Source organism: Pteronotus mesoamericanus, unplaced genomic scaffold (genome assembly GCF_021234165.1).
Source record: "Pteronotus mesoamericanus isolate MK-2021 breed Mesoamerican mustached bat unplaced genomic scaffold, CSHL_Meso_final contig_164, whole genome shotgun sequence".
Taxonomy (NCBI): domain Eukaryota; kingdom Metazoa; phylum Chordata; class Mammalia; order Chiroptera; family Mormoopidae; genus Pteronotus; species Pteronotus mesoamericanus.
The window spans coordinates 2863506-2890129 of NW_026555065.1; the positions used below are offsets into that span (position 1 = coordinate 2863506).

Below are 26624 nucleotides of genomic sequence, written 5' to 3' on the forward strand. Positions count from 1 at the left end.
GCTATCTGCCTCACCACTGCAACTCCCGAGTGAGGACAAGACCTGGCACACAGCAGGCACTCCAAAACACTGTGAATGATGGATCTAAACTCGTGGTGTACCAATGCACACATTCCAAGCTATCTGTGCAGTCTTTGTAAGACTCACTCTCATAATGTCACAGGATAAAAGAACATACAATATGAGACCTTTCCAAACCCCTCAGCAACCTGGTGTCTCCTACATACAATTTTCCAGAACATCGGCATCAGAAATGGCCTTAGAGAGCATCTGGTTCCTCCCCTTCATGGCGGTGATTAAATGTCTAAGACCCAGAGGGGTCCAGGGACTTGCCTGAGGCTACACAGCAAAAACTGAGTAAAGTTGGAATTAGAACTCAGGCCTTCTGATGCCTGCCCCTGTCCTCTTCCCACTTAACTTACTGCCACATTACTCAACTGGTTCACTCATCCACCTGTGTTCCCTGAGCACCTACTATATGCCAGGCACCATGCAGGTGCCAGGGAGACAATAGCAAGCAAACCGATCAAGTGTGCAGTGTAAAATGAAGCTTACATTTTAGTGTGAGGATACAAAAGCAAACTGACAAACCAACGTGCAACATCAGATGGTCTCAAGCACCAATGATGACAAAACCATGAAAGAGCACAGATGGGTGGGGGTGGGGTTGCTGCTGTGACAACACAATGAGAGAAGGCCTCGCTGTGGGGATGACCCTTGAGCAACATCCTGTGTGACCTTTTGGAGAATTTAAGCACAAGGGAAGATTATAAACTTTAGGAGGTCAGAGACTAATTTTCCTTTTGTTTCTTTCCCAAGCCTAACACTAGGACAAGCCCAGGCAAACCCATTCAGCCGAGGAGGTCCTTCTCTCTACAGTACTGTGGCCCTTCTCAAGCAGAGGACAGAGGACTAGCACCTGGAAGTCAGTGTTTAGTATGTGGAAAGTGATGCTGAGTCACAGGACAGAACTGGAAGAGCTAGGCGTGTGACAGTGCTTGCTGGGGCCTGGCGGGGAGGGCACACGCGGGGCCTGCCAACATGCGCCTCTCTCCCCCACATTCCCACCAAACGCCCCAGCCCTTCATCCCTGAGCCTGGACATGAAGCCCTCAGCTGCCTCACCTTCCAAATGCTCCCATGGCCTATTTAGAAATGGCCAGTTAGGGTTTGTTTTTAAGCAAAAGAGTGGAAGAAACTAAAGCAACAATGCACTTGGATTCAAATCCTTGGCCTACCACCTGCTATACATGAGGCATTGAGCAAGTCACTTCATTTCTCTGGTCTGTGATTTGCCTAGCAGTAAAGCAGCTCTTGTTGAGAGCAATCGCAGCTCTTGCCACCTCACCAGATGGAGACCAGGATCAATGTTATGAAGTGCGGGCATTTAAAAAGCACACCAGCCCTGGCTGATGTGGCTCAGTGGTCTGGGTGTCGTCCTGCAAACCAGAAGGTAACTGGTTCAATTCCTGGTCAGGGCGCACACCTGGGTTGTGGGCCAGGTCCACAGTTGGGGGCAGGTGAGAGGCGCTGATCGCTGTTTCTCACATTGATGTTTCCCTCTTTCTCCCTCCCTTCCCCTCTCTCTAAAAATAAATCAATAAAATCTTTAAAATAATAGAAGCACATCATGTTACAGGAACACAATGATTCTTTCACAGGCTGCCCTCCAAGACAAGACAGCAGCAGTCCCTTCCCCTCCCCAGGGCCTGGGGACGCCTCCCCTGCTGGCTCAGACACATCTCTCCAGGCTGTAGCTGTTGCTCAGGAGTGGCTGCACTGCCTCTGTAGGTGTCCTTGTATCTGATTTCTATTCACATGGCAAGCAAGCCTTTTTCTCAAACTTATGTAACACATTTTCCTCTATCCCTGACTGTCAGCTCCGCTTCCCCCACCCACTCCAGGGAACAGCACTGCTTGGGAGGCTGCAAAGACCCATGATGGTGGCAGGGTGAGAGAGGAGCAGAGGGAAATCCTGAGGGGCATTTCCTTGCTCAGACCACATATATTCTGGGTGCCAGATGTACTACACATGGCTGCCCCTGATGACCGGGGAAGCCTGATAAGTTGCTTTGAGACCTGGCAACTCCATAGCATGTGGCTGAAGCAAGCTCCTCCCTGGCAGCCCCAGCCAAGTCGGGCTCTTCTCTGGGGACACAAAAGAGATGCATGTCTGATAAAACCAGAGAGAGAGAGAGAGAGTGTTCCCTCTAACTGTCAGCATCCACATTTGCTTTCTACAATCGCGACCCCTCCCTCCTCTGTTCCTACTCCCAATGTCTTCCCCCTTCAGTGGTACAGCCCCTGCACAGAGCCTGCAATGGCTCCTGTCTGCCTTAGGTAACAGTCCAAGCCTCTTGGCCTGCCTTTCCAAGCCTTCCACTGTCCCTCCCTACCTCTCCAACATGTCTCCATGTCCACATCCTCCTGGCTCAGGCCTGCCTGCCTCTCTTACTGTGCTGGTCTTGTACTGGTACCTGCATCTAAAGCATCCTACTTTACCACCCACCCTTTTCATCTCTACTTCCAGGTGCCTAGTTCTTCTGAGTTCCTTTCCCGATGTGGAATAATGTCCTACTCCTGGAGTCCAGAGTTAACTGACTTCCTCCCATATCTTTCTTAGCAGCAACTTCATACATTTTTCAAATCACAGCCCTGGTCTCTCCCTGCTTCCTCAGGCCTTCTGTGCCTTAAGTTCTCTTCCTAACCCTTCAATATTAAGAGGGTGAGGCTAGGAGGAACCCCAGTGCCTGGTCAGCTATGCTGCATTCTGAGGGGAGCACCCACCACCCTGCTAGGCTCCCAGGCTACAAGCCCCCCTAGGGAATCCACAAGATGCTAAGGTTTATTAATAGTCCCATGCTGCTCAGCCTCTGCAACAATGAAGACACATAAACACCCCTTCTACAAAAATGAACAATGAGCTTTTTGGAAAAACTAAGTAGAAGAAAGTATGTTCTTCTCTGATATTTTTTGCCCCAGAAATAACCACTGTTTGAAAACCCCTGTTCTTACCCACAAGAGCACATGATTTTAACTTAATTTCTGAACATGTTCTACCTCTCTAAGATCATCTTTGAAGTCTGAATTAAGTCAGTGGGTCATTTGTTTTATTCTATAAACATTTATAAAATGTCTGTACTGAGATATGAGTAAAAAGGACACAGTCCCTGTCCCTGCCCTCAAAGCCACTACCACTGCAGGAGGGAGAATCAAACAAATAACAAGAACATGTGCACACATGGGTGACAGTAAGGGCAAAAAAAGAAATGGTCAGGGCACTGTAGTCTCAGCTAGTCTAAATTCTTCCCACCAGCCAGGATCGATGCCAGCCTGCCTAGGTGGCAAGGCCCTGTCAGGCGGATGAAGCAGGTGAACATCAGCCCCTATACACTACTACGTTTGAGTAACCTCATTATGCTTGGTTTAGGCTAATATTACAAAATGCATCACTTATTGTGGGGGGAGAGGAAGGAAGGCAAGACGGAAAAAGGTAAAACATGAAGAACAAAAGGGCAGAGGAGCAGGAAAGGCAAATGAGAAGAGAAACAGAGAAGAGCTCTTGGAGGAAAGAAATGAGGGCCCCAGAGAAGCTGAGGACACTTAGACACCAGGCTCTGGCTCATCTGTGACAAAGGCTGAATCCAAATGTAAGATAATATTGGATAAGTGAGAGTTAAAGGTTAAAGGAAAAAAGGCAAATGAAATTTTCAAATGGTGACTCTAGGCGTTAAATGACCTCTTCTTAGCAACCCTGGCAGAGCCTTAATAACCCTTCTCTAAAGATGAAGAAACAGAAGGGAAAGGTAGCTGACCCTGAGAAGTCATTTAACAAGTCTCCACGGAGCCACCTCCAGTTCATGGCCTGAGGGAGCTACTTAAGCAGCAAATATAATTAAAATTCAGAGAAAATCCCAAACCCTTCAATTAGCCATGAACTGTAACCTCTTTTTCCCACCCAACCTTCCCCAAGAGCATTAAAAAGAGGCCCCAGCCTTCTCCCCTCGCTGTCCTCCCCCAGCTAAGGAAAACAAATGCAGCTGAAGGACTGGGGTGGGAGGGTGGGGGCCGGCAAACCTAGCAGACCTAGGAAGGCGCCACAACAGCTCTGCGTCACTGAGCACCTACTACCCAGGCCCTTTAAATATACTGTCTGCTTTAATTCTCACAATAACGTGAAGTAAGCATGAGGGGGGATGAGAAACACTGAGGCCCAGAGTCCAGGAGTTTTACTTGTCAAAATTACTGTGAACTAATGTCAGAGGCTAGAGTAGAACTCATAGACTCTAGACTGATTATCCAGAGCCTAAATAATCTGGGTTTAGGCAACAGATCAAATGGCTAATCTTAGTGAGTTGCACTCAGAAGTTTCAGAAAAGCCATTATTAAGAGGGTGAAGGTGGTCAAAGGGTACAAACCTCCAGTTATAAGATAAACAAGTCCCAGGGATGTAACATACAGCATGGTAACTAGTTAACAATAGTATATTGTATATTTGAAACTTACTAAGAAGAATAGATCCTAAAAGTTCTCATCACAAGAAAAAACAACAGTAATTATAATATGGTGACGGATGTTAACTAAACTTACTGTGGTATCATTTCACAATATATACACGTATCAAACCATGCTGTACATATAAAACCAAGACAATGTTATATGTCAATTGTATCTCAACTTTTTAAAAGTTGTGGTTGGGGAAGGGGATCACTCTCATAATAGGGAATAGGATCTGACTTGGGGTAGGTTGAAATCCTTAAAATCTGGTTGTGAGAGAAAAAAATTCTCTACTCTGGTTTAGTGAGCACGTGTTTCCTTCTCAGCCCCAGCTCATTATCCTCCTTGACAAGTCAAACCGCAAAAAAGAAAAGCAAAGCTAAAGATTGTTTCCCACCTCCTTCTGATTAACAACCTAGTTCAACAAGGAGCCCTCAAAGCATGCATGCCAGGTCCTAACAAGCAGCTATTTTTCTCTCTCTTCACTTTCAAGATTTTTGCAACCAAATCTAGTAACTGCATTTAAAATCTTTTTCTTCCCTCCCAAGGTTCATTAGCTTTGAAGTGCTTTCATTCTCTACCTTTGTACACCCCTCTCTGCAAATTTACTGCTCATTTCATACGGAGCACAAATGCTGACAATTAAACAGAAGAGGATGTTGTAAGTCAGGATTTGGTTTTCATTAACACACACCATTCTAAGAAATGGCCTAACGTTTTAAAATAGGATGTAACAAAAGCAAGAGCAAAACATATAGAGGTTACACTAAAGAGGGGAAGGAAAGAGGCACACTAAAGGAAAATGCTCATGGCTCCTAGATTCCCTGATCTCTCATTTCTAATAATCTATAATACATGGCAGAGCAGCCCCACTTTACAGACACAGAAATTAAGGCTCAAGTGAAGTTTTTTGCCAAAAATCATAAAATAACCTTTCCAGTTAAAAGAACGTGCTTAATGTAGTATATTTCCCCCTCCAGACTATAGGCTACTTCAGAAGACATGTAGATATGTAATCTATCACAAAGCCAATCAACCCAAGTGGGCAGGAATACAATGTTGGCTAAATTGGACATTCATCATCTGCTATTCATGAAAGGAAAATTAACTAAACACCTGTTTTGACCTGCTAAAGACTTACTTTGCTCTGCAGGAAGAGAGGGAAAATGAAGACAATGGAAAAGCAAAGGCAGAGACAAATCAAAAATCTGTTCATTTTTAAACACAGTGGGAGAACATTCCTAGTAACATCATTCTATTTATGGCAATCCAGGCTCCACTGAAGTACGGCATTACCACTTGTGCCTGGGTCGTGACTCAACATGATTCACCGCAGAAGTCTGGAGAGGTTAGGAGGCTACTCACCAGTCATTTGTACCTCAGTTTGGGACAAACCCCTAAAGAAAAGCACTAGACAAATGTGTCTGCCAATTTCAGGACAAATGTAAGCCAAACGTAATGGACATTCCTTGTGTAGTTTACTGAGAGAACCCTCTCCCCACACACACTTTTTTGGAAAAAGTGCTCCTTCCTCACTCCAGCCAATGCTTCAGGTAGAAAACTTAAAGGACCCGAGGAAACATTCCCCCTCCTCCAACTCCCCCCTGCCTCATTTGAAGAGCTAGAGACAAACTCCTCTGCAGCCATAATCATTGCTATGGGTCTAGCAGCTGAGGTAATTCTAGAGAGAACGTGACTCTCATTTCTAACCAAGAGACCAGCATGCTGGATTCCAGCTACTAACTAGCCACTGTTTCTCTCCATCTGTAAGGTGGGGCAGTCTAGTCAGAGTCCAAAGAAACTGGTCTCCCGGTCGATTCACTGTCACCTTGAGGCTGTCACCACATGGCTAAGGAGACAGGTGGGCAAAGGAAGAAGAGGTGCAGCCACGACCACCCTCAGAATACTATGGACCAATTTACGGATCAAGGCACAGTCAATATCTACACACACGCGCGCGCAGAACTGCGTGAGGACACTACTCAGGGCAGAACCCTGTGTACAGCCTCCGCTCAGGGAAGCCTGGCAATACCCCAGGAAAAGCCTGGCATGCACAGTAAAGTGCCTTTAAGGGTTGCAGAAGCTACTCAGAAACACAATACATACGAGTCTGCTACCAACAGCTTGTAAAACAGTAACAAAACAAAAACAGTCTCAGGCCACTGCAGGCCTTGCCTATAAGTTCCAACAGCAAGCCTGACTGAAGTGAGAAGACTTCAGAAGTTGAAACCTTGGCTGTGGCTGAGGACCCAGCTCCTCTGAAGACTGCTGCTGGGATACTGATGAGGTACTTTTGAGATGCCCAACTGTCCCCAGGACTAGGATCCAAAAACACTCATACAGTCTCTGAAGAACCTTTGAATTTCTTTCTGAAGTGAGAGCTCCCTGTTTCTATAAAATTCTTTATTCTAAGCAACAAGGACTCTTTTGGAGTGGATTTCAAGCAGAATGGCCCCAAGATTCAAACTACTCTAGCTCTGAAGAAAGCCATACAGCTTGCTCCAATTACAGCTCAAAAACCTAAGCTGGCTTTCTCAGTAGTTGACAGGCTCAAGCCACTAATTCAATACTGGGCATAAGCATCAGGCAGGTTACACACTGCTTCATTGGATAAAAGGGAAAGAAAAACAACTTGAGGCACAATTTAACAATGTTCTTGGCCATTTATTGATCATCAGCCAGCAATTCCAAGGCAGAAATAATTTACGGGCTAAGTTGTATGAACTCTGTATTGACCTAAATCATGTAATGCTTCTCTTTAGGGTCTTGACCAAAATAAAATCTTGATAATTAGAGTGGACTAAGAAGAATGGCAGGCTAACAATGCAAATCACTGCTTTAAATGGCAGGAAACAGAGCTGTATCCTAATCTCCACCCCCTCCCCACCCCCCCAACTACCCCAACTCTCTTTCTCTCTCTCTCTCTCTCTCTTTTTAACTCAGAACCTAACCACTTGGGGTTCAGCTTTAGATGAAGTGGACCTGCAACCTCCTGCCATAATAAGAGGAAAAACTACACAGAAACCTTTGTAGCTAATTTCTTCCAGAGCTCCAGGGTCAGGGGGAAAACCCTCTCTCCTACCTATGTCATCCATCATGTTTTCATCAAGAACTTAGAGCTGATGAACTTAAAGCTGAGTTTTGTGGTTAAATTCTAAAGTTTCCTCAAGTAGGGGATTCTTCTTCCCCTTAACTCAGTGGTTGGGAAGCTTTTTCTGCAAACTACCAGAAAGCAAAAATTTAGGCTTTGAGGGCCACATGGTAAAAAGAAATGTCTGAATCAAATTAATTTGTCTGCCTTTGTGAATATTCTATGAAAACTTATTATATTTGAAAGATCCTATAGTCAATGTTTTTAAAAAGCAAGGAATTGCCCCTGGAGCAACTAGTGTTATAAGCTATTTTTGTACATTAGTTTTACTTAGAACAGGGCACACTGATAAATCACTTTCAACCTAATAATTTAAAATCCCAAGTGTCACCACTGCACGTTAAATTAGGTAACGGGGTGCCAACCTGCCTCCAACACTCAACAGGAGGGGATGGTATCCCTTGACACCATTAACTTCCTGATTGTTGTGGGAGTGTATGCTTCACAGGCACTGACCCCTGACCCCTCTGGGAAGTGACCAAGCCCACAGCCCACTCCCCACTGAGGCTTAGAAGAACCAAACGGCCCAGCAGCAGCCCCCTGTGGTAGGTGTTGCCTTGGGGCAGCTGCTGTTCTGCTTGAGTGACCCAGCTTCACAACCACAGCAGCCCTGGTTCTTGCCCTACCGAAGTCTATGCGTTCAGTTTTTCAAAGAATTCTCTGATCTTTCCCAGGGTCCTTCCAAGGAGTAAGTTTTGAGAAGCTTACACCAAGTTACATTGGTTTCTGTTGCTGGTAATCATAAAAACCTCTACCAATTCATCTGCTAAGCTGCAGCTAATGTTTATTAAGTGTTTACTATGTGTCAACTACTATTCAAGTGCTTTGTAGGTATTATCTAAAATAATCCTCACAACCCTTTAAGTAGGCTCTATTTTCTTCATTTTCTTGAAGTCTGGAAAAGTTAAATACCCACCCAAGGTTACATGGTCAAGATTCAAACCCTGAGTTTTCATCACTGTGACAGAGTGGAAAAACTGGCCATAATATTTTGTAGCTCCTCCCAACAAGGTAAGAGTCTATCACACTATTCTTTGACTCTTGGCTTGACCGCTAGACTTGCTTTAGCCAAGAGGGCAGTAATGAACCCGATGCAAGCAGACACTCACATGGTGGGTGACTACTGGGGTTATCCACTCTTGCTCCTAAAACCCTAAAACCATTGGGGGAAGAAACAAGGGCTTCACCCTCTCAGAGGATGAGTGAAAACATGGGGTGAAAGGCCATGCCAACTCAAAGAATTATAGAAAGAAATAAACTGTTGTTTTAAACTACTAAGTTTTGAAGTGGTTTATTAGATAGCAAAAACTAATTGATTATCACTAAGCTATCACAAGCAAATCAATAGCATCAAGTAGGAGTTAGTAAAAATTTGAGGCAGAGAAAAACCTCTTTATTCTTCATCTTTCCTTATGGACAGAATGAGAAGACCAGAGTTTATATTTAATCAGGAATGAATATACACTCTGGCACAAATAACACCCCTTTTTTACTACAAAATCTTTTATTACAAAATCATAAGCATGTAATTCTGTAGCATAACAATATCACACTCAGGCATACCACATGACATTTTAGGTGAAATGTTCAAATTAAAACTATCAATTATTGCTGGACCCTGTATTTGGAACAAAGGAAGAACTTAGTGGCCGTGAGGACACCTAAATACAGAGGCAGGAGGATTCACTCTCTCTCATTCTCATCCTAACTCAGGTTTCCAGGAATCATCCACTCATGGTGCTTCTTGCTCAGGACTCGAGTTGTAGAAGAGGCCAGGCCTTACAAAAAATTCTTTCACAACTTCTGGAGAAGACCCACAAAGAGCAGGAGTCTGAACAGCTGAGCAGCCAGGCCAGCCTGCACACACTGCTCATTGGGGCAGAAATCCTTCTAGTGACTTCTCCTTTTTCGGTTGGGCAAGCAGTGAACTCTGCATCAAAGACATCTATCCAGACACCTGTCTAGTTAACTACGCAGCTCTTTATGCCAAAGAGCAATAACTAGTGAATCCAGAAAAGAAATTCCTAGGAAAGTTGGGGCAGCGCCGAGGCTAAAGGAGAAACCAAGCTCATTATTCCAGGAAAAAGCTGAAACCTTCCTCTCTCCAGAATGGAAACATGAGTTAGACTCAGAGCTTTCTATCAAAACCACAGGGAAGGCACACGGTAGGAAAAAAACACAGGACTAGCTTAATGACTCTTAGGAGAAGACGACATGGATGGGCTCTTAGCCCAGTTTCACTGTTGATTCCTGTGTGTTCAGACTAACAACTCTTTAAAGGAGAAGCTCTTTTCTGCAATTGTTAGGGACTGGGGATACAAAGGCAGATTAGACATGTTTCCTGATTTAAAGGAACTCAAAGACTAGTGAGAGACCTATAAACTCTGTGAGCTTTGTTTTCCACATGTGTAGTATTAAGAAAAATATATTTCACAAGGTTATTATGAACAATATATGAGATAAGTAGCATAAAGCACATAACAGAGCACTTGGTACATAACAGGTCCTCAATAAATAATGATCGTTATTTATTACAATAAGAGTGAAATGGATACTGTGCCAAAGGAATACAGAGGCAGCATATTTAATCCATTCTGGGCAGGGGATGGTTCGTGGGAAAGCTTCTCAGAAGATGCCTGAGCTAAATAATACTAATATTACTAATAGCTAAAATTTATTAATGACTTATGAGGGAAACTAATTCTCACAACTATGTGAAATAAAAATATGTATTTCACAATCATTGCTCTTTGGCATGAATTATTCTCATTTTACAGATGAATAAATAACTCAGAGTTCATATACCCTTTTATATAAGTGAGTCAGGATTTGAACTTCAACTGGCTGTTCCCCAGCCTGAGTGCTGTTATTTAAAGGACGAGCAGTCTCAGTCTAGCAAAGGTTAGCACGAGGGGGTCGGGTGGGGATGTGGAAGGAAGTACTCCCTAGAAAAGTAGTAGTAAGAACAAAGGTGAGGCAAACACACACAGAGGTAGAGCCCAAAAAAGGAATTTAATCTCACTTTCCATTTCCTCACAAATTATATAAAAGAATAAGAAAGGCAATTAGTATTTGTTAGGACCTTCCACATGCAAAATACTTTGCCAGGTGCTTCTTCTTATAGTATCATTAATCCTCACAGCAACCTAGAAGTAGGCATGGAGATTCCATTTTATCGATAACGTAATGGCTTTGCTCCACCAGATCCCTCTAACACTGACTTCATGGATCCCTCTCAGTGAGATTACATATGTCAATCACAGCCCTGGAACACAGCCCCATGCTCAAGAAATGTTCATCTTTCCTCTCCTTTCAGCTGCTTCTATTTCCTAGAAATTAATACACTACAATAGTCTAACGTGGAACTCAGATCTTAACCACAGATTAAGGGCCACAAACTGCTGGAAAATTGCTTTCCTCTAAAGGCAAGCTTAAGCCTTAACATATCTCCTACTGACACTTTTTAAATTATCAGTGGAAAGAGGACCAAATGATAACCAGCTAGTGAGGTTAGAAAAGCAGAAGGCTTTCTATATTTCTGTGTTTTAAGTGTATAATTTGATGCATTTTGGGAAAAATGTATATATCTGCAAACCCACCGCCAAAATCAACATTTATATTTTGATTACTCCAAGAAAGTTCCCTCTGCCATGCCTACACTACCATCCCTACCCTCAAGACTCTCAGGCAATCACTGATTTACTTTGTTACTGTGGATTACTTTTGTCTGTTCTGGAATGTTATATAAATGGAATCATAAAATATGTACTCTTTTGAGTCAGGCCTCTTTCACTTAACATGTTTTTGAGATTTATCCAATCTGTGTTTATCAATAGTGTTCTTTTTTATTGTTGAGCTGTTATCTGTTGTTTGAATATATCAAAGTGTTTACCTACTCATCTGGTGATAAACATTTTGGTTGTTTCTAGTTTGGGTATATTAGGAATAAAGATGCTATGAACATTTGTGCACAAGCCTTTGTGTGAACAAATGTTTTCATGTTCTCTTAAGTGAATGCTAAACAGTGGGGGTGATCAATTCCATGGTTTAACTTGTAAAGAAACTAACAAACTGTTTTCCAAAGTGGTTGTCCCTTTCCATGGCTGCTTTTAAGAATCTCTCTTTATCACTGGTTTTCAGTAACTTGACCTTTTTTTTCTTTTTGGTTTTTTATAGCTTTATTGGTATATAATTTTTATAAAATAAATCCATATACTTAAAGTATATCACTTGATAAATACATATGACCATCACCACAACTGAGATTATAAACATATCTACCACCCAAAATGTCCCTCATGCTCCCTTGTAATTCTTCCCTTCCTCCTTTTTCCCTCATTCCCCATGTAACTACTGATTTGCATTTTGTCATTACAAATTAGTTTGCAATTTCTAGAATTATATAAATAGAATCACATAGTATGTGCTTTTTGTCTGACTCACCCAGTATCATTCAAGATTAATCTGTACTGTTCCATGTATCAACAACTTATCCTTTTTATTGATAAGTAGTATGCTATATATGGATATAACATAATTTGTGTATCCATTCAACTGTTGACGGACATCTGGGTTGTTTCTGGTTTTCGGCTATTATATATAAAACCACTATGAACATTTGTGTGCAAGTTCCTGACTGGGTATGTGCTTTCATTTCTTTAGGGTAAATCCTGGGAATGAAACAGCTGAATGTACAGTAGGAACATGTTTAACATTTATGAAACTGATAAGCAATTTTCCAACATAATTGTACTATTTTACATTCCTACCAGCAGCTTCTGAGAGTGCTAGTTACTCTACATCCTCAAAACATGTAAGTCAGTTTCTTTAAAATCTGGGTGTTTTCTAATGTAGTTAAAACCACAATCTCCCTGGGATTTTAATTTACATTTCCTTCATAACTAATGATGTTGAAATAGCTTTTCATGTGCTTATTTGCCGTATCTTTAGTAAAGTTTCTGTTCAAATCTTTTACCCATTTTTAAATTGGGCTATTTATCTTTTTATTATTAAGTTGTAAGAGGTCTTTATATATCCTAGATAAAGTCCTTTGACAGATATATGTTTTGCCAATATTTTTTCTCAGTCTGTGGCTTGTCCTTTCATTTTTATCACAGTGTCTTTTGAAAAGCAAGTGTTTTTAATTTGAAGTTCAGTTTATTGATTTTTGATAGTTTGTACCTCTTTTGTCCTATTTAAAAACTTTGTTACAACACAGGTCACTAAGAGTTTCCTATGCTTTCTTTTAGAAGTTTTATAGTTTTAACTCTTGCAGTTAGACTTAGGATCTACTGACAGTTCATCTTTATAGGGTGTAATAAAGTTTCATTTTTGTGCACTGGATATCCAATTGTTCCAGCATCATTTCTTGAAAAGATTATTCTTCCCCTACTAAACTACCTTGTGATATTTGTCATAACTCAAATGACTATATATGTCTATTTCTGAATTCTTCCATTCTGTTCTATTTGAGCTATTACTTTTAGCTTTACACCTATACAACACTCTATTTATTACTGTAGCTTTGTAACAAATCTGGAAATTAGGTAGTGTAAGTCAACAAATTTTTCTTTTTCAAAGTTGTTCTGGTTGTTTCACGCCCTTTGCATTTCCATATACATTTTAGACACAATTTGTCACTTCTACAAAAAAAGTGCTGCTGGGATTCTTGATGGTATGACTTTCAATCTAAAGCAAAACGGGCACCTTAACAACACTAACGGTGGTGGTGGTTGCACAACAATATAAAATGTATTTAATGCCATTGAACTGTACACTTAAAACTGTTTAAAATGGCAAATTTTATGTATATTTTACCACAATTTTAAAAAATTTGAATTAAAAAAACTGCCTACTTAAAAGTTTAGAATTTATCACCTAAAAATATAATTATTCCTAAGATAGCCATTCGATTCCACCGGTCTGGCTCCACTCCACTTCACCCTCCTCAGTCTTCCCTGCTTTTCCTCCTCTGTTGGCACACTGTAGCTGAAGGGTCATGGTCTACAGCACTTTCCAGTCTTCCCTCTTCTAGCTTCTTCATCTTTTTTTGTTTATTGAGGTATAATTTATGTACTGTCAAATGCACCTACTTTAATGGAAAGTTTGACTTTTGATAAATGCATATTCCCATGTCTCTACCACCACAATCAAAATACAACATTTCCATCACCCCAAAAAGTTATCTCACACCCTTTACTTATTTTTTAAACCTCACCTGAGGACATTTTTTCATTGCTTTTGGAGAGAGAAAGACAGAGAGGCAGAAAGAGAGAGAGTGTGACAGAGACAGAGAGAATGGATGCAAGAGAGAAACATCGACTGGTTCCCTCCCTTACATACCTCAACCAGGGAGAGAACCCGCAACATAGCTATGTGCCGTGACTGGGAATCGAACCCACAACCATAATCTCAGTGTACAGGACCATGTTCCAACCAACCAAGCCACACCAGCCAGAGCCCCTCACATCCCTTCAAAGTTACTCTCTAAACCCTCAGGTAACCACTGATCTACTTTCTGTCACTATAAATTTGTTGTTGTTTTGTTTATAATTTTATATAAATGGAAACAGTTTGTACTATTTTATTTTGTGCTTTCATCCAGAATAAATGTTTTTGAGATTAATCAAAATTACATGTATCAGTAGCTATTTGTTTTCACTGCACTGCTAAATAGTATTCTACTATATGGAGATACTACAATTTATCTCTTTGCCTGCTAAAGAACATTTTGATTGTTTCTATGATAACTATAGTTGCTTTAAGCATTTGCACATGAGTCTATGTGGACATCTGTTTACAGATCTTTGACAAATACCTAAGAGTGGTATGGTCATATAGCAAATGCATATGTACCTTTATTTTTAAAAAAAAGAGAGTTTCTTTTATAGTCAATCTCACATCCAGGAGGTTTGTCATGGCTTTGGACAATCTAGTCCAGCAGACAGACAGTGACACAGGGCGCTGGGTAACTAAATTCTAGCAGAGCCTCTGGCCTGGGCTGCCTGCCATCTATGCCTGTTACAGCTCCAGGTGACATGCGTACCACAGACCAAGAAGAGGGTGGAACTTGCTCCAGCCAACAAGCTAAACAGCCGAAGACTCGTAATAAAAATTTAAAATAGTATTAATCAACTTCTACACCAAAACACAAAAGAGGGTACAGCAACTTTTAGATTTCCACTAAAATTTAAGATTTAAAAAATAACAACTAAGTAATTTCTTTTCTTTTTCAATCCTCACCCAAGGAAATGTTTATTGATTTTACAGAGGGGGACAAAGGGCAAGAGAAAGGGAGAGAAACATCAATGTGAGAAACATCAATCAGTTGCCTCTTGCACATGCCCAGTATAGGGACAAAACCTGCAACCTTTAGGTTTACGGGACAATGCTCCAACCAACCGAGCCCCACTGGCCAGGGCACTAGCAAGTAATTTCTTACCTCTATGCATAATCTTGTGCTTCTCCCTCAGATATGTCAGGCCTTTTATTACCTAGAGGAAAAAGAATGTAAAAAGTTAGGAAATGGAAACAGTGGTGTTTAGAAAACATTCAATGTCTGTAATTTAAAATAATCTAAAAACTATTTTATCTCACATCATCAATTTGCCCCTTCTCTTATTTTTTATTTTCTTTTGTTTTTGTTTAACCTCCCTTACCAAGAAACCATCTTTTTCACATGGCATATAGGGTATTATTTTTAAGTAAAACTGATTATTGCAAGTTTAAACAACATTTAAAAAACACTTGCATCCATTTCTTACTAAATCTGCAATCTAAAAAGAGGCTTTTTGATGCCACAAATGGGAATTATTTGGATACTCTATCATATTCTTCAAGACAGATTTTAATATAGAGTAAGTCGCTTTTCCAGTTTTAATGAGAGAGAATCTAGATAGGTAATACGCTAGTGAGTAAACCCCATTTTCTCACAAACTTTCCCTTACTGACTTCCTAGCTTCCTCCCTTGTCTATTTCCTACTAACTCATTAACTTATCAATAAGGGGACTTGGGAAAAAAAAAACTTAATGATATACTCACAGCAATGCTAACTTTTCCTAAAATTTGTTCTGGAATTCTTCCAGCTTTCTTCAGGACTTGATCCAAGGAACCCCCATCCTAAGAATAAGAATACCAGCCCATTTAGTGACAATGTTTCTACCTTTCAAGTGTTAAACTTCATGAGGAAAGTGAATCTCACACAGCGAAGACTCCTAAAAGGGTACCCTTTTGTCTGTTCCAGACATCAAATATTATATGAATGCAAAATATTGTGGGGGATATCAAATAATTAGTAACTTAGATCCTATGAATAATCAAACAAATTACTAATTCAGTGGTCAAGAAAAGGGCTTGATCTGCACTGTATTGTAGACAGAGGCAAACTGTCTAAATTTGAATCCCAACTGTGCTGCTGACTATCCAGGGGAATCTGACCAAGTTATCCAACTTATAAATTGGGGATTATAATAATTATAAGGCTATTAAAATAATCATAGCACTATTATAAGTATTAAATGAGCTAATACACAGCATGAACATTAACAATCTCTAGCATAAAGTAAGTGCTCAATCAATATCAGCCATTTTATCACCGTATGTCACAACTTGCATTTGGTATTATCCTAATAAATCATAATTAATAAAAATTTTAAAAATGTTAGAGAATGCAATAAATTCATTTCACAAATCCTACCAAGTCCCAGGGACTATATTAGGTTCTATGGCAAATAGAGATATGAAAAAGACCTAGTTCCTGTTTTCAATAAATTTACAAACTAACAGAAAATATACATCTCCTAATAAAGTAATTTTTAAAAATGAAATAAATGTATAGAAAAGTGCTGTAGATGTGCAGAAAAAGGAGAAGTAATTTTGATTTCACTTTGAAGAATGGCATTTGAGCTGAAATCTTACTTGAAGAATAAGCATGATTTCCATACCAGGAACAGGTGAGGAACAAGGGGAGGAAAAAACAGGTATTTCAATAAGATCAAAAGCACAGTAGCATTAAATTGCATTGTACTGCTGGAATGACATGCGGTTCATTTCACAGTGGGTGCATGAAGAAAGCAGTGATGATCTGGCTGGAAATGTCGAGCTGTGGCCAGATCACAGAGCCCCACTAAGGAACCAAGACTTGACTTGACGGAGGCAGATGGATAGGAATCCCACAAGGGTGTTTTAAGAATGGCAAGAACTTCATTTGAGAGAAAGAGGCAAGGCAATCAGCAAGGAGCATATCATGGGAAGATGACATGAGCTGGACCCTGGACAGAGGTAGCGGAAAGGGAAAGTGTAAGAGAGGCTACGAGCATGGTGTGAAGCCAGCCTCTGCAAGGCTCACACACCAGGCAGGGCCTTTCTGTTTATGGATCCTACATTTTAACCTGAGATCTTAAGGAAAAGCTTCACTCAGAGAAACCTCATGTCAAGACAAATAGTCTGTGCCCCTATGGCTTCAGGGGTAGCCAATTATCAGCCACAATTTAAAATTACCCTCAGAAGGCAAAATAATTCCTGTAAACTCAGACTAATTTTCTAAAGTATCATGTCTACACTGAGTATCATCACCTATCATTTATTAATCACCTCTGAGTAAGGCACAGGGAGATGTAAGAAACTAGGGATGAAAAAACTATACAGAGAAAAAAAAAAAACCACTCTGCTTGTGGAGATAGGACAAATCATAAAGAGGCAAAGCACCTTAAATCCTCCTCTGAAACAAGGCAGGGAACAAATAGCTGAATGAAAAGAACAGACATTGCTACAGGTGTTCAGAGGGGGAAATGATTCCTCAGAGTGGCCAAGGGAAGGACTCCCAACAGGAGTTACACAGAAGCTGAGCTTGAAGGTGGGCAAGACCAAAGAGATGTTCTCTCCAAAATCACCAAGTGTCTATGATGCAGCCATGGAATGCGAAGTCACAGAGCATGCATAACATGATATACTAAAGAAGTAAAAAAGTCTCTGTACACTCACACAAAACCAGAACATCAAAAATGTTATCAATGGTTATTTCCAATCAACATAGTAAGATTATTGGGGATTTGTGTTGCATGACAGTTTCTTCCTTTGCGCTTTTCTATTGCTGACAAATTTTCTACAATGAATAAATATTTTACCTTTTCTAAGTGCTGAGCTCATTTATAAAAAGAGACAGTTTGGACCAATCACTTCCTGTCACGTCAACTCTGGATCACACATGCAGATGGAAAAAGAAAGTAGTCAGGTGTGGACTCTCAAAAGCACACTAACACCCTTAAATATGTTTTACTTCTAATAATAATAAACTCCCTAGTACAACTATCTAACAGTGGGTCAGTCCACCAAAGAGCATGGTAGACGATTCTGAAATTCAACCTAAAAATCAAATGTGCATAATCTCCACACAGATACAACAGTGGAATTAGTAATCTAGAACCAAAAGAACTCCCTGTAAGCACATTTATTTTCCAAGAGCACTTAGAAGAGCCCAACTCAGGCTCATCCTGTGAGCCTGGCTGCCTTTGAAATGCCACAGGGTCCTGGTGACCAAATCGGAGCAACATAATCATCCAGGTAACCACACCCAAGTCAGCCAGCACCTCTGAATTTCCTTTACTGATGGGAAGAGAAGCTCCAGTGCCAAAGTTTCCCGATCTTTTCTGTTTTGCTTCCGACTGAATGTGGTTTCAGATCCTTTGTTTGAACGGCTTTGCCTAATTTTCAGGGAGGACTTAAGATAATTAAACAAGTCTGTCAAAATCTGATTCAAGTGAAGTAGAAAAGCTAACTCTGTGGTGCTCAGGTTCCACAGCCTAGGACAGAGGGCAGCCCAGCCAACTGTCTTGGTTTACACTTTCTCTGGGAGTTGTGGTAAATATTTCTAATAAAAAGGAAGAAACCTTGGCTCTCTTCCCTTTAACCTCCTTCTAAACTATAAACAGAGTTATAGTGTGAACAATGGAATTAACAAGATTTAAGACGCATGAACCACAGTCAGGATTACCCAGAGATGCCTGCAACTCACCTCACAACCTTTAAATTCTACTTCACTGTTGCCAAGGACTTGCCTTTACTGACTAAAGCTGCTGCAACAGTGCTTATTTTTAGAAGCTGATTATCAACTAAGTCAATGGTGCTTTTGTGAAGGTTTTCTATAGAAGAGATAAATGATTTATGGGGCGGGGAAAAGAAAGAGCTCAGAAGCTTTTACTCCTGCAAGAGAGCCATCAACTCTGAGACCCCAGTCCTCTGGTTGCCCAGCTACCACCCAAGCAGAAAATTACTTCCCCAAAGACAAGAGCATTCCTGTTCTGTTCAGGGAGAACTCATTTATCCCTTGGGTCTCAAAATTCAGACTGGGCAGTGCACACACAATTTATTTCTAGGAGAGGTCAGACTCTAGCCAAGTGCTTTAGAAGAATGGGCTCAATGAATGTTAATGACACAATTTACTTTAAAATACATCCAAAAACACCAGTTTAAGCAATGAATAGATGAAAAACATGTGGTAAAGCAAATATGGCAAAATGTTCACTGAAGAATCTAGGTGATGGGTTTACGGTGCACCTTATACAATTCCTTCAATTTTGTTTTCAAATTTTCATAGTAAGCATGGGGGAAAATGTTAATGACAACAAATACCATGCAAAGACTGGGACCACAGAGAGGACCAAAGAACCTCAAAAGTTGGGATATGACTAATGAACAGAGCTCTACATGTCAACACCTTTGAAATGCAGAATCTGATGCAAAGCAGAAATCCCAAGCAGCAGCCAGCAGTCAGAGTCTTCCCATCAGGGGCAGCGGGTGCAGGAACTCTCCTGCAGGAGAACCTCCTCAGGGACCAACAAAAGGATAAGAGTGTCCAGGGCTGGAGCAGAAAGCTACTCCGGTACTCACGGCTGCTTGAACTTCAGGTCACAACTGCTTCCCCATAGGGTCCTGTCTCTCTCTTAGTATAAAGAGACTGTTCTAGCTGCCCCCTGACCCTATGTATACCCAGGAACACACTGCCCTATTGCTGACTCCAAAGCCTCTCCCACACTGAGCCCCCAGCTTGACCATTCCTTCCCCCATCCTGGCCTCCCTCATTCAGTCATTCAACACATACCACCTAAAAGGTGCCAGACACTTGCTTGGCCCTCAAAATGTTTTAACCCTCGCAGCCTCTGAGAGCCAGTTGTTTTTCAGGCTCAGGCTCCCCAGGATAATTCCAGAGATACCTTCTGTTTCAGGGACTTGTGTGGGATGATCCCATTATTTCCACAGAGCGAGGTCCATGGGGGGCAGGGGGGAGAATGACCTGCAGATACTGGAAATGGGCCAAGAGAATAAGACGACATCTCTTGTCATGTCCCATGTCATCTTTTCCTCCTGGAAGGGAAGGCAGGAGGGGATGGGGGAAACACAGGGCAAGGGACACAAATGTTCTCCTGGAGTTCATTAAGACCAGACACCGGGCTCTAATTCCAGAGGCCAGGGCAGGTCTAGAGAGTCAGGAAGGAAGTAAAGAAGTTGCTGAGGGACACTACTGCTGGACTGAAAGCACGGCAGTCACAGAGTATGGAGGTCAATCATGTCAGCCTGTATCTCTGAAGAATAAAGGAAAAGAATAAAGGCCCCAGTGAGAATAAAGGAAAGGCTAATGTTTGCAAAAGACACATTCCGAGTCAGACAGTGTGCTGGAAGCCATACATCTGTTATTATAATTAATCCTCACCATAACAAGGCCGGTGTAATAATGGCAATTTTACAAACCAGGAAACTGAGAATCAGAATGATAACTTGCCCAAGGACATGGATGTAGCAGTGACAACCAGTAAACAAATAATTACTGAGTACCTGCTGTGTGCCAGGAATATTCTGGGCTTTGGAGGCACAGTGGCAAACAAAAGAAAGTGCCTACTTGGATTTTTGTGAAGAAGGAAGATAGAACTAAATACCTCAGATTCCAAAGCCTCCCATGCCATGCCGCCTAATGGGGACAGAGGAAAAAGTAACCATGAAGCCAGCTTCTCTCTTTGAAGTTCTAGGCATCAAGAAGGAAACAGAGCCCCAATCACTACCCAGTGGATTCATCAAAATACAGGCACTGAGGTCAGGCTACATAAGTTTAAAATCTACAATACCACTTACTAGCTGTATGACCTTGGGTAAGTTATTTCATTTCTCTGAGCTTGTTTTCTCATTTGTAAAATAGGGATAACATACCCACACAATAAGATTGTTGTGAAAATGTAATAAAATAGTAATTTTCTTAGGGTGGTACCTGATATACATCCAATAAATTGTGTTTATCACTGTTAGTATTGCTAACATTATTTTTGTTATTATTACTATTAGTCACTGGGAAGAGAAAAAAGCAACTCCAGGCAACTAATGGTAAGAAGACTGGCAGCTCAAACACATGATTAGCCCATAAATGCCCTCCCACATGCTATACTGTGTATGAGGTGGGATTGCTTCTCTACTCACCCTAAGAACCCTTTCGGGCTTCCCTTAAAGCAAATTATAGTCTCTCTGAGGGCAGGGACTGTTTCACTCATCTTCATAATCCCAGAACCATGTACCTAGCACATAGCATTGCATATATAAATGGATTTGAACTATATTAACCAAACTTACCCACATCAAAATCTTGGGGTCAAGAAGACTGGGAGATGTGCTCTAGAACACCCACAAGGGATAACTGGGTGCTGCCACCTCTCTTTGAAGCGAGGCAGGGATCTAGAAGGAAGCTTTCATCTTTTGACTATTATAAATTCTATAGTCAGGTTTCCCAGATGCCCAAAAGAGTGTGGGGATCCAGGAAAAAGCAGAAAGCAGCTCGTTGCCTCTCAGACTAAGTATCAGCCAAGAGTCACCCAAATCCCAGGCTCCAGAGGCCAACAGATGGTCACATACCATGTGCTCCATGCAGATGCTGATCTCGCCATCGCTGTAAAATGCACCATAGAAGCCCACAATGTATGGGGAGTTACATTCATGTAGAACCTGCAGCTCCCTTATAATCTGGTTCCGGATCGCAGGTTTGATCTCCAGGTGAATTAGCTGGGGAAAGAAAGTTGGGAGAAAGAGAGACTTTAGAAATATATAAATTGATGGAGAGATGGATGGATAGAAGCTTTCTTAAATGCTTAAGCTCTTAAAGGTAGGGTAAGAAGAAACAGGCAAGTTTTAAGAAACAAGTTTCTGCCCAACCAAAGCACTAAGTGCCAACACTCCAAGGCAGGTATTAGCACTTAAGGACCTATAACCAGGAGAGGGCCAGCTACGCCTCTGCAACTAGGAGCCAAGACTGAGGTAGGAAAAAAATCACCCCCCCCCCAAAAAAAAAGTTAAATGAAGTGTTTCCTCCAAAACCTGTGAGGCTGAGAGATGAAGGGAAAGTGGCCATGAGAACTTGGTTGATACTAAAGGGTTGTAGGAGTAGAAAGAAATGAGGAACTGGATATGCTAAGCTGCCCAAGAGATTACTCTTTGAACTCAGGAGCCTAATTTGGTTGAGATTTAGTGAAGCCCTCAGGTTTTATCTGAATTTGTCCCTTGTTTCAGCTGTGGAGACAGATGGCATACATGAAAATGTTTCTGAATAAAACTGAACTTCTAAAAAGAGCCACAGACAAGGAGTGCCAGAGGACATGGATGCACTGGTTATCAGTGTGGGCTGCTGCAGCTAGTGCAAGCCAGACAAGAGGTGGGCCTTAAAGATGCAGACTCTTTGAAATCACAAAAGGAACAGCACAAATGAAAATATATAGACAGGAGTGAACATGGTGTGCTGAAAGAGCCCAACTTCACTGAAGCAGGGGGCTGTTGTTCAGAAAGAAAAGAACCCAGGGGAGAAAGGGAGGAAGTGCAGCTTAAAGATGACATGCCATATGGTGGGGAGCTGAGATGTTATACTGAAGGGAAATGAGGGAAACTACTGGCAGGGCTGGGGCACAGGGAAACAACATGAAATGAGTGTTTTATGCATCATTATGGCTGGGTAAATGAGAGCAGCTTCTCCTGCACTTGATAAATAATAAACATGCACCCTAGTATTATTTCCAGTACATAGAGAATGCTAACAAAGGGTCACCTGGTATTATTTCCAATTTGGGAATGGGATAAAGACACTAACACATTATTAATGTGTTTACCTATAATCTGATAAATAATATGAGCTTCACATTCACACAGCACAAAAGGTACTAAGTGAAAAGTCAGTCTTCCTTCTATTCTTGTCCTCAGGCCACCAGGTCTTTTTTTTTTTTTTTTTAAACTGTTACATAAATATTTGTTCAGATTTTTTCTCAATCTCCTTCGTCCTTTTAGTACAGGCCATAGATTGAGGGTCTGGTCCAAAAATTCCATCCCACCATGTAAATGTTGAAGCACCCAATGAAGTTCATGTGATGAAAATCACGATGCTGAGGACCAGCATAGAAAGGGGTGAAATTTAAAGGGATGAAATTTAAAGGGTTGAAAGGAATATCATAACCACTACGGACATCAATAATTTCCAGCAAACAAATGGTCACCCATGCCCAAAGAACTATATGATCATATACAAGAATGATTCCACTGGAAAAAATCTAGTTCCAAGAGTTAGGGTTTCCAGGGGATGTGCATATTCAGCTTCCATTCCAAATGGAGCCTGAAACTGATAATGAACATTGTGAATATATTTATAGATATATATTTTTTGTGGTATAAGAATCTATATAGGAAATAGTGCCAGGTACCCTCAATCACCACACAACCAAAGCACCTTGCCAAAAGCATATACCATCCTGGCATACTTTTCCAACCATAAGAAATATTGAAATACTCTATAAAATAGTAAGTTCTACAAATCAGCCCTGGCTGGTGTGATTCAGTAGACTGATCGCCAGCCTGAGAACCAAAAGGTCACCAGTTCGATTCCCAGTCAGGGGACATGCCTGGGTTGCAGGCTAGGTCCCCGCTTGGGGGCGCACAAGAGGCAGCTGATCTCTCGCACATCGCTGTTTCTCTCCCTTTCTCCTTCCCCTCCCCTCTAAAAATAAATAAATAAAATCTTTAAAAAATAATAAGTTCTACAAATCAAAGGAAGGCTGCTGGATACAAAACTGATTAAAGAAGAGTACTTTAAAGTACTCTTTAAAACCAATTTCCAGTGGTTTTCCCATGTTTCTGGTTTATCCTTTTGAATTTTGTACTTTTTCATGTAAGATATAAATTTAAACAAAAACCCAGGTAAACAGAACAAGAAATAAAGAACCTCATGAACTATCAGGACCCCCATGTTGGAATCTGGAACCCTGTATAACTGCTCACCATACAGTTCCAAGCATTTTTAAATGGTTGCTGCAGAGGATTCTCTGGTATTCTCAGGATTCTCAAGTGAATCTACATATTCCACAGCCAAGGACGCTGAACTAAAGATGGTATCACTTTCATTTATTGCCATTTTTCATATCTCTGTACATGGCCTTATAATTCCGGATGCTCGCACAGAGAATGTCACTCACCACCACCCAAATTCAGCTAGGTGCTGCAACCCAGGAAATGCCTCTGCCAGCTGAGCTCGTGCCACATCTTCTAAGAGATAAACCAATTATCTGTTACTCAAGTCAACTTGATTCAATCCGTTTTTTTAAGCAGCCTCACCTTTCTGGCCATAACCAGGCCGGATGGCTTGTGGGAGACCTTGAACACCACACCACCATTGCCAGCACCCAGCTCACTGATCTTCTCAAAGTCATCATCCTTCAGTTCCCCCACCTTCTGCTTCTGGGTAAGAAAGGCCTCAAGGCGCTTCCGCTGCTGCTCATCGAGCTCCAGCTCCTCCAGCTTCTTCTGCAAAGCCTCCAGGTTGGTCCTGTCCCAAAGAGGGGAGCACAAGTCAATGCTGTCACCAGAGGAGTCCATCCAAAGAAAGGCTGGGGAGAAGGGTTCCATCACTATGGTTATGCCCTCTTCACTCCACTACCCCATACAATTCACCATTGATAAGGCCTTGGTTTCCTCATTTGTAAAACAAGGGTATCAGGTCTCTCTCAATATGCTGTGAGTCTACAAGGGGAGCCAGAGAATCTACTAAAAAATGGAGGTGGCTCCAGGATGAGCCTCCTTAATTTGCTTTAAAACCCCAATTTCAAAAGCCCCACTAGTGTCGGTTGTATTAAGTTGACACCATATACAAAATAAAACTTATTACCAAAAACCACTAAACTGGAACCAAATCAAATCATCAGGACATCACCATGTAAATGTTGATCTAAACAGAATCTCAAGAACAGAAACTCTCTTTTCCAATATGATCAAGCCAAGAACCAGGTTAATCAAAATAAAGCAAGAAATCTTAAAAAGATATACCTAAAATTTTTTATTCCTGCATGATACATATAAATATACACTCATTCACCCATCTTCTAACATAGAGCAAGGCCCTCTCTCTGAGTAAGGGCACACTGATAAGAGCCTCGCATCATCTTTCTTACATGAACCAAAACATAATACATTGTCTATCATTTCCAATTTCTGATTCTTTAAAGTGAAGTAAAAATGCAGGCACAGAGTTGTATCAGAATAAAATTCTAAGAATTTTATAATTCCCCCAATCTTAATGCTCATCCAATTCGACAGTAGTAATGTTTTTTAGTAACTTGAACTTGAGCCTTTCCAAAGCTTTTAACTAGTGTTCACAGACGGAAAAAATGAAAACCACCTCATTTGCAGTCATATTTCATCAGTTTTGTCTAATATTTAAATATATCATTATTTAATTACAATAACAGCTAAAACTGCACAAATGGCTTTGGGAACAAACTGGCCCTTGGTAAGCACATAATTCAACCAGTGGGTGCTGAAGCGAGTGGGTAAGGCAGAGAACAGCCTGCTAGCTGTGCACTCAGCATGCTGTGAGCATTATTAAGTGTGTTTTACACAGAGAACTGAAAAGTGTTCATTACTCCTGGGAGTTTGTTACGAGGAGGGTGGTAAAAAGAACTTCCACTGTGTTTCATTTTATTTCAGTCCCTAGTCTAAACAAACAACAAAGGTGACAGGACAGGCCTTCATCCCACACCAGAATGTTGGTCCCCCCCACACACATATACACACCATTTCTGAGTTTGAAGGGTAGGAGTAAGCATAACCTACTCTTCATTCGCACTCTATTCCAATCTTCAAGACAGCAGTAAGATGGAGATCTAATGCCTCCCCAGTGTGTGGGAAGATCCAACACTGTCTTACAAATAACACAGCACATGGAGCCAAAGAGGACACAAGGCTGATTTTACCCATTTTCCTCACTGGGTAATAACTCTGGGGAGAGGAAAGCTGATGCTATGGACTGAATTGGGCCCCCCCTTTCATATGTTGAAGCCCTAACCCCACCAAATGTAACTATGTTTAGAGATAAGACTTTCAGGAGGTAATTAAGGTTAAATTAGGTCATACAAGTAGAGTCCTAACCAGACCAGATTGGTGGCCTTATAAGAAGAGAGGTGGCCTCCTCCCCCTACACCTCTACCCACACTGGCACCCTTATCTTGGAATTCAAGACTCCAGAACTGTGAGAAAACAAATTTCTGTTGTTTAAGCAACTCAGTCTGTGGTATTTTATTATTCAGCCCAGGTGGGCTAAGACAGCTGGATAATATTCTCATCTCGCTAAAAGGCTCAACTAAGTCTCAGCTGCCCCTACACCCTCAGGTTTGGGGACCCAAAACAGTGTGACTAGAATGCACAAGTACACACCTCTGGTTTCCTTTCTTTCAGGTCTCTCCACAAATAAATCCATTGATGACAACATTTAGAAACACTTCAAATGCAGACAGACCTCATAGCTATAACTTGGTTGAGGTTACAGTTGCCTGGAGGATTCATCAGGCCAGCTGGAAATGCAATTCTAAAAGGTAGAATTTTCCTTTTACAACTCCCTCTCCCTCTCCCTCTCCCTCTCCCTCTCCCTCTCCCTCTCCCTCCTTCTCCCTCCCTCTCCCTCCCTCTCCCCCCC

General features: G+C 41.3%; 1 protein-coding gene and 1 pseudogene across 1 annotated transcript in view; both read right to left on the bottom strand.

The window, feature by feature from the left end:
* MAP2K1 (mitogen-activated protein kinase kinase 1) overlaps positions 1–26624 on the bottom strand; it is a 72296-nt gene that overhangs the window by 11975 nt on the left and 33697 nt on the right. The window contains exons 2-5 of the mRNA XM_054565246.1: positions 24272–24482; positions 21539–21685; positions 15689–15766; positions 15089–15140 (exon numbers count right to left, since the gene is read on the bottom strand). Coding sequence (XP_054421221.1) covers positions 15089–15140; positions 15689–15766; positions 21539–21685; positions 24272–24482 — 488 coding nt within the window. The remainder of the gene's footprint in view (positions 1–15088; positions 15141–15688; positions 15767–21538; positions 21686–24271; positions 24483–26624) is intronic.
* On the bottom strand, positions 22905–24124 carry LOC129064412 (methylsterol monooxygenase 1-like; annotated as a pseudogene).